This window comes from Ornithorhynchus anatinus, chromosome 1, assembly GCF_004115215.2.
Source record: "Ornithorhynchus anatinus isolate Pmale09 chromosome 1, mOrnAna1.pri.v4, whole genome shotgun sequence".
Classification (NCBI taxonomy): domain Eukaryota; kingdom Metazoa; phylum Chordata; class Mammalia; order Monotremata; family Ornithorhynchidae; genus Ornithorhynchus; species Ornithorhynchus anatinus.
The window spans coordinates 130160515-130173170 of record NC_041728.1 but is presented as its reverse complement, the minus strand read 5'-3'; the positions used below and the strand labels follow the sequence as shown (position 1 = coordinate 130173170).

General features: G+C 43.6%; 1 protein-coding gene across 1 annotated transcript in view; it reads right to left on the bottom strand.

Annotated features, from left to right (window-relative positions):
* Window positions 1–12656, bottom strand: part of PSMD1 (proteasome 26S subunit, non-ATPase 1) — a 146773-nt gene that overhangs the window by 111901 nt on the left and 22216 nt on the right. The window contains exons 7-12 of the mRNA XM_029060265.2: window positions 10405–10631; window positions 7539–7599; window positions 4442–4570; window positions 3372–3460; window positions 2144–2222; window positions 1386–1559 (exon numbers count right to left, since the gene is read on the bottom strand). Of these exons, the coding sequence (XP_028916098.1) occupies window positions 1386–1559; window positions 2144–2222; window positions 3372–3460; window positions 4442–4570; window positions 7539–7599; window positions 10405–10631 (759 nt within the window). The remainder of the gene's footprint in view (window positions 1–1385; window positions 1560–2143; window positions 2223–3371; window positions 3461–4441; window positions 4571–7538; window positions 7600–10404; window positions 10632–12656) is intronic.

Genomic DNA, 12656 nt, shown 5'->3' with positions numbered 1-12656 from the left:
AAGTGCTTAATAAGTCCCTGGCACTGTACTACGCGCTGGGGTCGATACAAGATAATCGGACTGGGCACAGTCCATATCCCTCACGGGCTTAATTGCCATTTTACAGATGAAATACTGAGGCACAGAGAAGTGAAGCGACTTGCCCGGGTGACAGGGCAGGCATGTGGTGGATCTGAGATTAGAACCCATGTCCTCTGACTCTCAGGCCCATGCTCTTTCCCACTAGGCCACACTGCTTCCCAAATACTGCTCTGAAACTCCAGTTCCACTATGGGAGTCTCCATTTCATCCTTACCTTGTTCCTATCCTGCTCACGCCATGGCTTCATCACTGAAACATGGCTCTGATTCATAAAAACCGCACCCCTTCCCACTCTCTCTGAGGCCTCAGTCTTCTCTAGCTTCCCCTGGTTCATGGGGAAAGGGTGACAAAGGCTGGTTTACTCCTGGCAACCCAACAGTGCTGCTTCCCGATCTGGCTCCCTCATCTCTGACCCACAATTACCCAAATTCCCCACAATAACTAGTTGCCATTATCTTCAAGAAACCAAGTTCCTATTTCTGGTGAACATAACACCTTTCTCAACTTCTTCCTCCCAAGCCCATTCCCGGCATGGGCCTCGAAAGCTTCACCATCATGGCGAATTGCCCTCTTCCCATGATTTCCATAAACAGCTCAACTCTATTGGCCCCTGACTCCATCACACATCACCACACCACTGTGAAAATACCATCTTGGACCTCGATTATCACACGCTGCACTGCCTCTGATTTTACAAACCCCATCCCTACACCACCGATACCTCCCTCATATCCCGTCAGCCCCCAGATTTTCCCCTACCCAGATCAAGACTTTCAAACCCTCTCTACCGGGGTCAAGCACCCCTGGACAACCTAACGCCCGTCACCTTCCCTAGACCGAGGCCCATGCCTTCAACACTGCCCTTTCTTTTAAATTCTCTTGTCTTTCCATAGCTCTCATCAATCAATGGTATTTATTGTGTGCTTACTGTGTGCAGAGCGCTGTACTAAGTGCTTGGGAGACTACAATATAACACTACAAGAGCTGGTAGACTCGTTCATCCCTCGATCACCTCCACTGTCCACTTCCTCCGCTCTTGCGGCCGAGCATTATCGGCAGAAATGTCAACACCAGGCTGGCCTCTGCCGCTACAAATTTACCCTCTCTTTAACTTTGTTCTTTCATTTTCTCGACAATAACATTAACTCGGTTGAACTGTACTCTCCCAAGTGCTTAGTACAGCGCTCTACAGACAATAAATGCTCGATAAAAACCATTAATGATGCTTTACTTCACTGACTCCCCGATTCATTTTTCTGCTCAAATGAATGAATATTCATTTGACTTTTCCTTCCAGTGCTTACATCGTTGCTGGCGTTCTTCAGCTGGTTAAGTAGGTAGTCTATTATGTCACCCCCGTGATTGGCATGAATGAGACCTAATGCATAGAGACCTCCGCCTTCCTGATAGGCCGAACCAGGAGAAGTGTCCTTGGGAAGGTATGTGGCCATTAGTTGTAGCGCTTCCTTTTCATGACCCTGTAAATTGGCAAGCACAAAAATATTAAGAATTAGAAGGACGAAATCACATGTGGTTTTAGTGGCTTACTCCGACACTTTTCATTTCACGGTATTTGACAGAAGTACGTGAAAGAATTTGAGCCCTTCCACAAAACTCTATGAGTTTCCAGCTTCATTTTATAATCAATCAACAGTAGCTGTGGAGCCTACTGTGAACTTCTCGGCAGCAATGGTGAGTTATTTTGCTGCCTATAAGATAGTTAACTAAGTTAGATAAGTGAAGAGTGTCGGCTCTTCTCTTCGTTTACATCAGTTCTTCACAGTCACTTTAGCTCATTCGTCTTTTACCTAATGCCGTGAACCCATTCTTTGAGAACCAATGGGTCTAAATTTTCCTGCCCTGAGAAAGACTTTCATTTAAGTGTCTTTCACTTAAATATTCCTCCAAGAGATTCGCTCCAGTTCTTGGTTCAGTGTATGGTTCTTAGGACACAAAATGTAAATATATGTTCAGCTGACTTAACCTGCATTCACACACTATTTTTGAAATTATTTTTTAATATTTTCAAACTTCCTACACAAACAGATGCTTAGACTCTTACCTTATGAATGACACCCAGGCTAGCTGTAGCAGTAAACTTTGCCCAGTTAGTAGCTCTGGCCAACCACTCTAAATTATCTCTGTGGGAAAAAAAAAGTTGGTAATGTTAACCGGAACCAAACGAGTTATAAAACTTTAACATCGGAGACAGAACCACAGAGAAAAATTACTTTCAAATGACAGGCTGACTACTACTTCACTGGGCACCTCATTTGCTAAATCATCTTAATTTACTACCAGTCTGCCCTTATCAAATTAATTAGCTCTAATAGAACCATTATCTTGGACGAATATTGGAGTTTTCCATACTTTTCCATTTGAATTCAGAGTTTAATTTTGCTTGGTAAATGCACTTAATGAACTCTAAAATATGCAATCAACAATTCTAATTGTTAAAATATGATTTACGGGGCGGCTTGATCATGAGTCGGGGCGAGTATGCAGTCCACCCTGAGTTTCTCATTTCTTTTACACTAAATCCCAGTGGAAAGAGGCCGGGCTTGGGAGTCAGAGGTCATGAGTTCTAATCCCAGCTCCGCCACTTGCTGCTGTGTGATCTTGGGCAAGTCACTTCACTTCTCTGTGCCTCAGTTACCTCATCTGTAAAATGGGGATTAATTCTATGAGCCCCATGTGGGATGACCTGATTACCCTGTACCCCCCTAGCGCTTAGAACGGTGCTTGGCACATAGTAAGCGCTTAATAAACGCCATTATCTCCACCAATCCCATTTAATAATAATAATGTTGGTATTTGTTAAGCGCTTACTATGTGCAGAGCACTGTTCTAAGCGCTGGGGTAGACACTGGATAATCAGGTTGTCCCACGCAAGGCTCACAGTCTTAATCCCCATTTTACAGATGAGGGAACTGAGGCACAGAGAAGTTAAGTGACTTGCCCACAGTCGCACAGCCATTTAAAGCAGGAGTCCTTAATTAATCTAGAAACAAATGCCGACTTCCTACTGTACAAGTGTTACTCGTAAGCATAAACAAAAGTGAGCAAATGTCCATTTGTTAGGCATCCTATATTCAAGCTAAACTCTTCCAACACCATTTAATAACTAGGGAATTCTACCTAATAAACAGGGATGAGCAGTCAGCAAATCTTCACGAAGATGGAAAAGAACATGGTAAATGCCTTCATTTCACCTTTCTCCACAAAAGACAAACATATTAGCTTCTGCTCTAAAGCACTTCAGAACAAACTAGACTGTCACACATATTTACCTAAGGAACTGGTCACTAGTTGTCCCACAATGCATAAAAGAATTTGCTATGACTGTCGCCGTATGACACACAGAGTTCCGCACTGCATCCTAAAAAAAACAAATATGGATCTGAATGACTGGGAAGAAATACGACTAAGCAATAAAACAAAAAGTTGAGAAGTATGGGCAGAAAACAGCCCACGTGCAGAGAAAATCCCATTTCCTGGGGGAAAATAATACAGTAATATGGGATTTAGCTATTACACCTGGAAAACTGTGTTACGACTACGTAGCAAAGAATTAGTGTCAAGTTTGCATCCCTTCTTCTACAAGGCTAGAAGAGAACTCCCTGGCAACCATTAATCTTAGGATCTGAATTTCAGTTTCAGCACCAAAAGTTCCCTACTGGGCATCCAGATATGCACGACAGGAAATTTTTAAAACTCACCACAGATACATTAGCTTTGATATATTTCATCAGGACCCTCTACCCGTCAACCACAATCACAAATTACAGTGTGTATGTACACAAGTATGGGACCTCTGCTTAGAGGTTGGGGGCTCTCCCTTTTCCTCTCCCACTCCTGCCTTTTTCCTCTCACCACTCATCTTGGACTGCTGTCCCTGTCAACAGATATTTAAACTCTCCTCTTAATTTTCTTGTAGCTATAATATCTGTTGACAGGGACAGCAGTCCAAAAAAAGAAATAATGGAGTACAACGGTAAAATCTTTGTAAATTATCAAGCTAAGATATTATTAAATAGAACCAAATAAAGTAAAATTGGAGAATAAACTCTCCTGTTAATTTTCTTGTAACTATTTCTCCAATTTTACTTTATTTGGTTCTATTTAATAATATCTTAGCTTGACAATTTTACAAAGATTTAACCATTGTACATTATTTCTTTTTTTTTTGCATAATTTTTGCAATTTCAAAACAGAGGAAGGATCATTACACTGCTACTTAAGTATAGCAATAAAGGGAGTGCAGGATAATGCTCACTAAAAGCTAGACAATATTCAATGGGAAAAGCACGTGCAAAAGAAAACAACAGTTCCAGGGAAACAAGATGAATGATTTTCCTACCTTTGTGTTTTTTAGAATCATGAGGTCTGTATTATTGTTTCGTATTAAAAACTGCAAATGTAACTCAATAGCCATTTCACCACTTAAAATTTTAATCATTTTTGAAATCTGGTCCTTGGGCTCTGGATTCTGCGCGCGCACACACACACAAAAAGAAGAAAAATATCAAAATCTTAACATTTTCCTTAAGACCGAATCAGATCTCTGCACATACTAAGCGCTCAATAAATACTATTGAATGAATGAATCGGCTAAATCAGTTGCGTGTGGACTGCACTCAATTAGGAACTTAGGCAGAAAGACTGGACATGTGACGTTGCAGGTACCGTCTTTCAGCAAACAGCATAATTTGAGAATTTTGTCCAAATCGCCAGAGTAGCCGAAAGGGTGAAAAATAGGCTCCTTGGACTATATTCTGTCATGTCAAACCACACAAAAGTCCCTCTCTCAGGTGCTGCAAGGTTGGATATCAGGTTTGCAGAGGGTAGATTAACAGCAGCTAAGAAGCCTAGACTGTTACCAATTTATACTGAAACAATGTTAACTAATCAATGATATTTATTGATCCTTTACTGCATACAGAGCACTATTGTAAGCACTTGGGAGCATACTATACACTGGAGCTGCCCGACACGATCCATCCCCACAAGGGGCTTCACAGTCTAGAGGGGGACAAAAACACTGAATAATGGATCAGGGAAATGGCAGCGACAAGAATATGCATGTAAATGCTGTGGGTCTGGGATGAAATGAATATCAGAGCGCTTCCTTCAATACTCAATAGTATTTATTGAGCGCTTACTAGGTGCAGAGCACTATACTAAGCGCTGGGAATGTACAATTTGGCAACAGATAGAGACAATCCCTGTCTAATGACGGGCTCATGGTCTAATAGCGCTTAAGGGGAATAGATCCAAGTACATAGAAGATGCAGAGGGGAGGGCGAACAGGGAGGGGAAATGAAGGGTTAGTCAGGGAACACTTTTTGGAGGATACACGATTTTAGTAAGGCTCTGAAGATGAGGTGAATGGTGGACTGTTAGATATGACGAGGGAGGGAGTTCCGGGCCAGAGGGAGGATGTTGGAAAAGGGTCAGAGGCGAGAGAGATGAGATCAAGGTACAGTGACTAGGTTGGTGTTGAAGTGTGTGGCCTGGACTGAGTCTAGAGATGATGTGAGCCTCTGAACTTCTTCCTCTTCAAATCTATGATTTATTTCTACACTTGGATCATCCCTTTCTCTCCCTTTCTCCCTCCATCCCCCTTCATATCCACCACTCTCTCCAGCTTTAAAGTCCTCCTAAAAATTACATCTCTTCTGAGAGGCCTTCCCTGACTACCTCTCACTTCCCTTACTCCCTTCTGCATCACCTATGCACTTGAATCTGTACTCTTTAATTATTTGATAGTCACCTGACCCTCAGCTGCACAGCATTTTGGTACATATCCACAATTTCTTTATATTAATGTCTGCCTCCCCATCTAGACAATAACTGCCTTGCAGGCAGGGAACATACATATCCACCAACTCTGCTGTACTGTACTCTCCCTAGCGCTTAGCGCTCTGCACCCAGTACCACCGATTGATCTTCCTGAAGCATCAGTTAGCCCACATCTCTCCCCTCCTCAATGTCCTCGCAGGCTCCCTGGGACTCTTTGTGGCAAACAAAACAATCCTCACAATCAACTACAAGGATCTTCACCACCCGGCTCCTTTCCTATCTGCTCTTTCCTCCTACTATTCCCCTACTCCCTCGGCTCGGCTCCTCCCAAGACAATTTTCTAACTGTCCCCAACTTTCAACTCTCCCACCTCCAACCTCTTGCTCTCATGATTTACCCCCAGCTTGAACTCCCACCCACCTGCATCAGAGAGACCACGGCTCTCCTTGCGTTCAAATCCCTCCTGAAAATCCCACCAACTCCGATACGCTTTTCCCTATTAATTTCCCGGCACCCTGAGGCACAGCATGGCATAGTGGATAGAGCCCGGGCCTGGGAATCAGAAGGTGGTGGGTTCTAATCCCGGCTCTGCCACTTGTCTACTGTGTGACCTTGGGTTCACTTCTCTGTGCCTCAGTTACCTCATCTGTAAAACGGGGACTGAGGCGGTGAGCCCCATATTGGACAGGGACTGTGTCCCTCCCAACTTTATCGTATCCACTCCAGCGCTTAAATACAGTGCCTGGCACACAGTAAACGCCTAACAAATACCACAATTATTATTATTATTATAATCATCACCCCCTCAGCCATCTCTAGCACCTATGCTTGTCTTACATTAGGATGTAAGCTCCTATGGCCAGGGAATACGTCACTTCATCATTCAGTACTTCCCAACCACCTATTGCATCGAGCGGGCACTCACTGAATTTTGTTTCTTCTACTACTATGGCTATCACTACTAGTAATAGTCAGAGAAGCAGCGTGGCTCAGTGGAAAAAGCATGGGCTTTGGAGTCAGAGGTCATGGGTTCAAATCCCGGCTCGGCCACTTGTCAGCTGTGTGACTTTGGGCAAGTCACTTAACTTCTCGGTGCCGCAGTTACCTCATCTGCAAAATGGGGATTAAGACTGTGAGCCCCACGTGGGACAACCTGATTCCCCTGTGTCTACCCCAGCGCTTAGAACAGTGCTCGGCACATAGTAAGCGCTTAACAAATACCAACATTATTAACATTATTAATAACAATAATGATGGCATGTTAAGCGCTTACTATGTGCCAGGCACTGTACTAAGCGCTGGGGTGGACACAGGTAAACTGAGTTGGACACAGTCCCTGTCCCATGTGGGGCTCCCAGTCTTAATCCCCATTTTCCAGATGAGGTCACTGAGGCCCAGAGAAGTGACTTGCCCAAGGTCACACAGCAGACAAGTGGTGGAGCTGGGATTAGAACCCATGACCGTCTATTATTCATTCATTCAATAGTATTTGAGCGCTTACTATGTGCAGAGCACTGTACTAAACAATTGGAATGTACAAATCAGTAACAGATAGAGACAGTCCCTGCCCTTTGACGGGCTTATAGTCTAATTGGGGGAGACAGACAAGAATAAATTACCCTAATAATAATACTCTCTCTAAAGAGAACACTCACCAGTTCTGTTGTCTTCCCAGCAGGTGCCGTTCCAGTCTTTTCTTCTGTCTCCATTGTTTCACTGAAATTAAGGATAAACTCCAAATCATTTCCTATCATAAACTTGAAGTTGAGATTAAAAAGAAATGAAAGACTAAAGTTGGAAAGAGAAAGGGAAAAGAATACTTCAAGGGATTCTGCCAAGGTAAATACATCGACTTCCAGACAGTAACCATCTGCTCTGAAGAAATCTGCCTTCCTCCACAGCCAGGAAGGGAGGATAGAGTACAAGAAGATTTATATGAAAGACCATATAATAATGGTATTTGTTAAGCCCCTACTGTGTGTCAAGCACTGTTCTAAGCACTGGGATAGATAAGTTAATCAGGCTGGACACAGCTCGTCTCACGATCTAAAATGGAGGGAGAACAGACAGTGAACCTCGATTTTGCAGTTTGGAAAAATGAGGCACAGACGAGTGAAATAATAATAATAATGATGATAATGTTGGTATTTGTTAGGCGCTTACTATGTACTGTTCTAAGCGCTGGGGGAGATAGGGGGCCATCAGGCCATCCCACGTGAGGCTCACAGTTAATCCCCATTTTACAGATGAGGTAACTGAGGCACAGAGAAGTTAAGTGACTTGCCCACAGTCACACAGCTGACAAGTGGCAGAGCCAGGAGTCGAACTCATGACCTCTGACTCCAAAGCCCAGGTTCTTTCCACTGAGCCACGCTGCTTCCCCAGTGACCGGATCAAGGTCACATGACAGGCAAGTAGTGGAGCTGGGATTAGAACCCAGGTCCTTGAGGTCCCAAGCCTGTGCTTTACCTACTAGGCCACGGTGTTTCCCTCTTTCCTTATCTTGTACAGTTCACAAGATAGAGCAATAGGGAATTCTGAAGCCTTCCGATAAAGAAAAAAGGTTGATCGATACAAGGCGGAGGCAGAGAGTACAGGAAAGAATGCCTACAATCTGCCCAGGAAGTCATCGGGGAAGAGGACACCGATTTCTGTGATTAAATCGTCTCCTTGAACAAGGCTCTGGGATATCTGGGAGATTGAGAGGGAAATGTGTCCCTTAAATGCTATTAAAAAGGGACACAACCTGATCCCTGGTCTTGAGCCAAAAGCAGCTGCTTCTCCATCTGGATGCCTGGCCGTCACCTCAAATTCATTATGTCGGCAACGGAACTACTCTTCTTCCTCTCTGATCTCACTCCTCCTCCTAAGGTAGGGTGTAGCAGATAGAGCACGGGCCTAGGAGTCAGAAGGTCATGGGTTCTAACCCAGGCTCCGCCACTTATCTGCTGTGTGGCCTTGAGCAAGTCACTTAACTTCCCTGTGCCTAAATTACCTCATCTGTAAAATGGGGATTAAGGGACAGGGACTGTGTCCAACCTGATTTGTCTGTATCCACCCAGCACTTAGTAGAGTACTTGGCACATAGTAAACACTTAACAAGAGCCACAATTACCATTATCATTATTATTATTCACCTCTCAGTATCCAACCCTGTAAGTGTCCACATTCATTCATTCAATAGTATTTATTGAGCGCTTACTATGTGCAGAGCACTGTACTAAGCGCTTGGAATGTACATATCGGCAACAGATAGAGACGGTCCCTGCCCACTGACGGGCTTACAGTCTAATCGGGGGAGACAGACAGACAAAAACAATAGCAGTAAATAGAATCAAGGAGATGAACATCTCAATAGCAATAGCAAATAAACAGAATCAAGGTGATGGACATCTCATTAACAAAATAAATAGGGTAATGAAAATATATACAGTTGAGCAAATACAGTGTCCAAATCCACTTGCAACCTCCTGTCCGAACACACCTACTTAAAACCATCCTGAGCACATATATAAGCTTGTCAACTGTACGTTAAATGACTTATTCTGATTGTCCTATACGCGAATATTTTTAAGTCCGTCTCTCCCACTGCAGCATAAGCTCCTTGTGACTGGGAATATATTGCTTCTTCGTTTGTACTTCCCAAATTGCAATGCAGCCAATGGGCACTCAATAAACACTATTACTACTATTCTATTCTCTTATTTCAGGAATGGAGCACTTTGTACCCATTAGGGCAGTTAGGGACATGAATTTTGGGAAAGACTTCTTGTCAAGCCTATTCTCCAACCCAACAGGTTAGAGAACAAGTCAATAATTCTTTCAAAAGCAGCAGGAAAAAAAATGAAACAGTTCACATATGGAACCTGACAAGTAGCATATCTTCTGGCAAAAGTGAACGAGTCTGATTTCAGTTAACCATATGCCACATGATCAGAATATACTAATTTTGTACAAAAACACACATTCGGGACCATCCGCAACACAGATTACATCAGCTGATCAATGCTCAATTCTCTGGCACTCTGTAGGGGTCCGATAAAATACTTGTCGACTGAGTAGGAAGGGAAGCGTTCACGCCATCTCAAATACGATCACATCCAAAACTCCAAGCTGGCAACACCACTGAAGCTGATAAGTCGGGCCTAAGTACTGAAAGAACTATTTCAAAGGTAAAGAATATGAGTTCTTAAAGCCATGCGGCAACCGAAAGCAATTCGAGCAGATAAGTCTGAGAAGTGACACTGAGCTTTGGCTTCAGGGGTTTGTGTTCTACTAACCAAATTAAAAGGTTCTAGGCCAAATACATGAATCCTAAAATGCACCTGAGCTCACTGTATTCTTTGCGCATATTACATTTTTGAATATAATGTTTAACAAGCAACTTAAATGTAAAGACGTGAAAAAACCATCCATCAGCCAGAATCATTTGGTTGCTGCAGCGAAACACAGAGAAAACAACTACAGTGATTGAGCTAATTCTGCAAGTGATTATATTTGAATTCTGAAAATTCTCCTCACCCATCTTTCTCTGTTCCTGGAACGGTACCCGTATTGGTTGATCCAGGCACAGAAGCTATAGGTGTCCCAACGGTATGAAGATTCTGGATCACGGCGGATAAGAACTGCTGGCTAGCACTTTCGTAGAGATCGAAACAGATCTGATAAGCCATGAGGAGATTGTCTTCCTTTACCAGCTTTTCCAAGATATCACTCACCGCTTGAGGGTCATCTAAGAAAATCAAGCACTGTGATGGAAAAGTCAGAGAAAAGAGAAAAGTCAGGACTAGGCAATATAATAAAAAAAGACTTTCCTTGAAATATTTTCCCCAACTTTAAACTCGCAAGCTTCTGCTGTAGGTCTTAAGTCAGTTGAAGAGGGAGTTTATAGATATAAAACTCGGAGTGCTTTCCTACTCGTGATATTGACTTGAAAAGGGCATTTATAGATATAAAACTCGTAGTGCTTTCCTACTTGTGATATTGACTTGAAAAGGGCATTTATAGATATAAAACTCGGAGTGCTTTCCTACTTGTGATATCAACCTTTTTAAGATTATTGGCTTTTGAGGTCCTTTCCCTCGTTTATAAGTGAATAATACTCACAGTGATGGTATTTGCTAAGTACTTCTTGTGTGCCAAGCACTGGGCTAAACCCTAGGGTAGGCGGGAGGTAATCAGATGAGTCTCTGTCCCACATGGGGCCCACAAGCTAAGATGGAGGGAGTGCAAGTATTTTATCCTGGCTTTAAGGCACTCCATCAGCTCTCTCCCAACCCACCTATCTTCACCCCTCTCCCACTACACCGTTCTTTCTCTCAGGCCAATTTACTCATTGTACCTCATTCTCATCTACTTTGCCACTGACCTCTTCCTCACTCCCTCCCTTCTGGCTGGGACACCCACCCACTTCCTACCTAGAGAAGCAGCGTGGCTCAGTGGAAAGAGCCAAGGCTTGAGAGAGACCTTTGCCAGAGGTCATGGGTTCGACTCCCAGCTCTGCCACTTGTCAGCTATGTGACTCTGGGCAAGTCACTTCACTTCTCTGTGCCTCAGTTACCTCATCTGGAAAATGGGGGTTAACTGAGAGCCTCACGTGGGACAACCTGATTACCCTGTATCTACCCCAGCGCTTAGAACAGTGCTCTGCACATAGTAAGCGCTTAACAAATACCAACATTGTTATTGTTACCAACATTATTAGATTACCTGGCGGACTGCTGCTCACCCCAACTGCAGGGCCCTTCTAAAATCACATCTCCTCCGGGAAGATTTCCCTGATTAAACTCTCATTTCCCCACCCTATTTTCCCTACAACTGTCAATTCTGCACTTAGGCAAGACTGCGCTTAGGTACTCACCCCTCTCATACACTGCAGCACTTATGTAAATACTGTTGGGTTCTATTGCTTTCCCCTAACTGCAATTTACTATAATGTCTGTCTCCCTCACGAGACTATAAACTCCTTGAGGACAGGAATCATATTTACTATCTCTATTTTGCTCTGCTCCATGCTCAATAAACATTACTCACTAGTGGATTTCCCACTTTACAGATGAGAAAACTGAGGCCCAGAAAAGTTAAGCGCCTTGCCCAAGGTCACCGAACAGGTGGGTGGTGGAGCTAAGCCTGAAACCCACGTCCCCTGGCTCAAACTTACTATCAGTGACTGTGGTGCGTAGTTGGTAAATGCATTATAAATAAGCATCCCCTTTGGAGATAGAATAACTAGTGCTCACAAAAAAAAGATGCTCTATATCACTCCATCTCTTTTCTTCATGTCAACCAAGAGTGGGGTTAACTGGGTGAAGGCCCCGGGGCTTACCCTCCCCCAGCCACCCGGGGGTCAGAATCATCTTGTAAAAGCCACCTTACTATGGCCACAATCTGTGGGGAAGCAGCATGGTGTATTGGATAGAACACAGGTCTGGGACTCAGGAGGTCACGGGTTCTAATCCTGACTCCATCACTTGTCTACTGTGTGACCTTGGGCAAGTTATTTAACTTCTCTGTGCCTCAGTTACCTCATCTGTAAAATGAGGATTCGGACTATGAGACTCGTGTGCGACAGGGACTGTGTCCAATCTGAATTGCTTTCATTCATTCATTCAATAGTATTTACTGAGCGCTTACTATGTGCAGAGCACTGTACTAAGCGCTTGGAATGTACAAGTCGGCAACAGATACAGTCCCTGCCCTTTGACGGGCTTACAGTCTTATATCCACCCCAGCGTTTAGTTCGGTGCCTGACACACAGTAAGCACTTAAATACC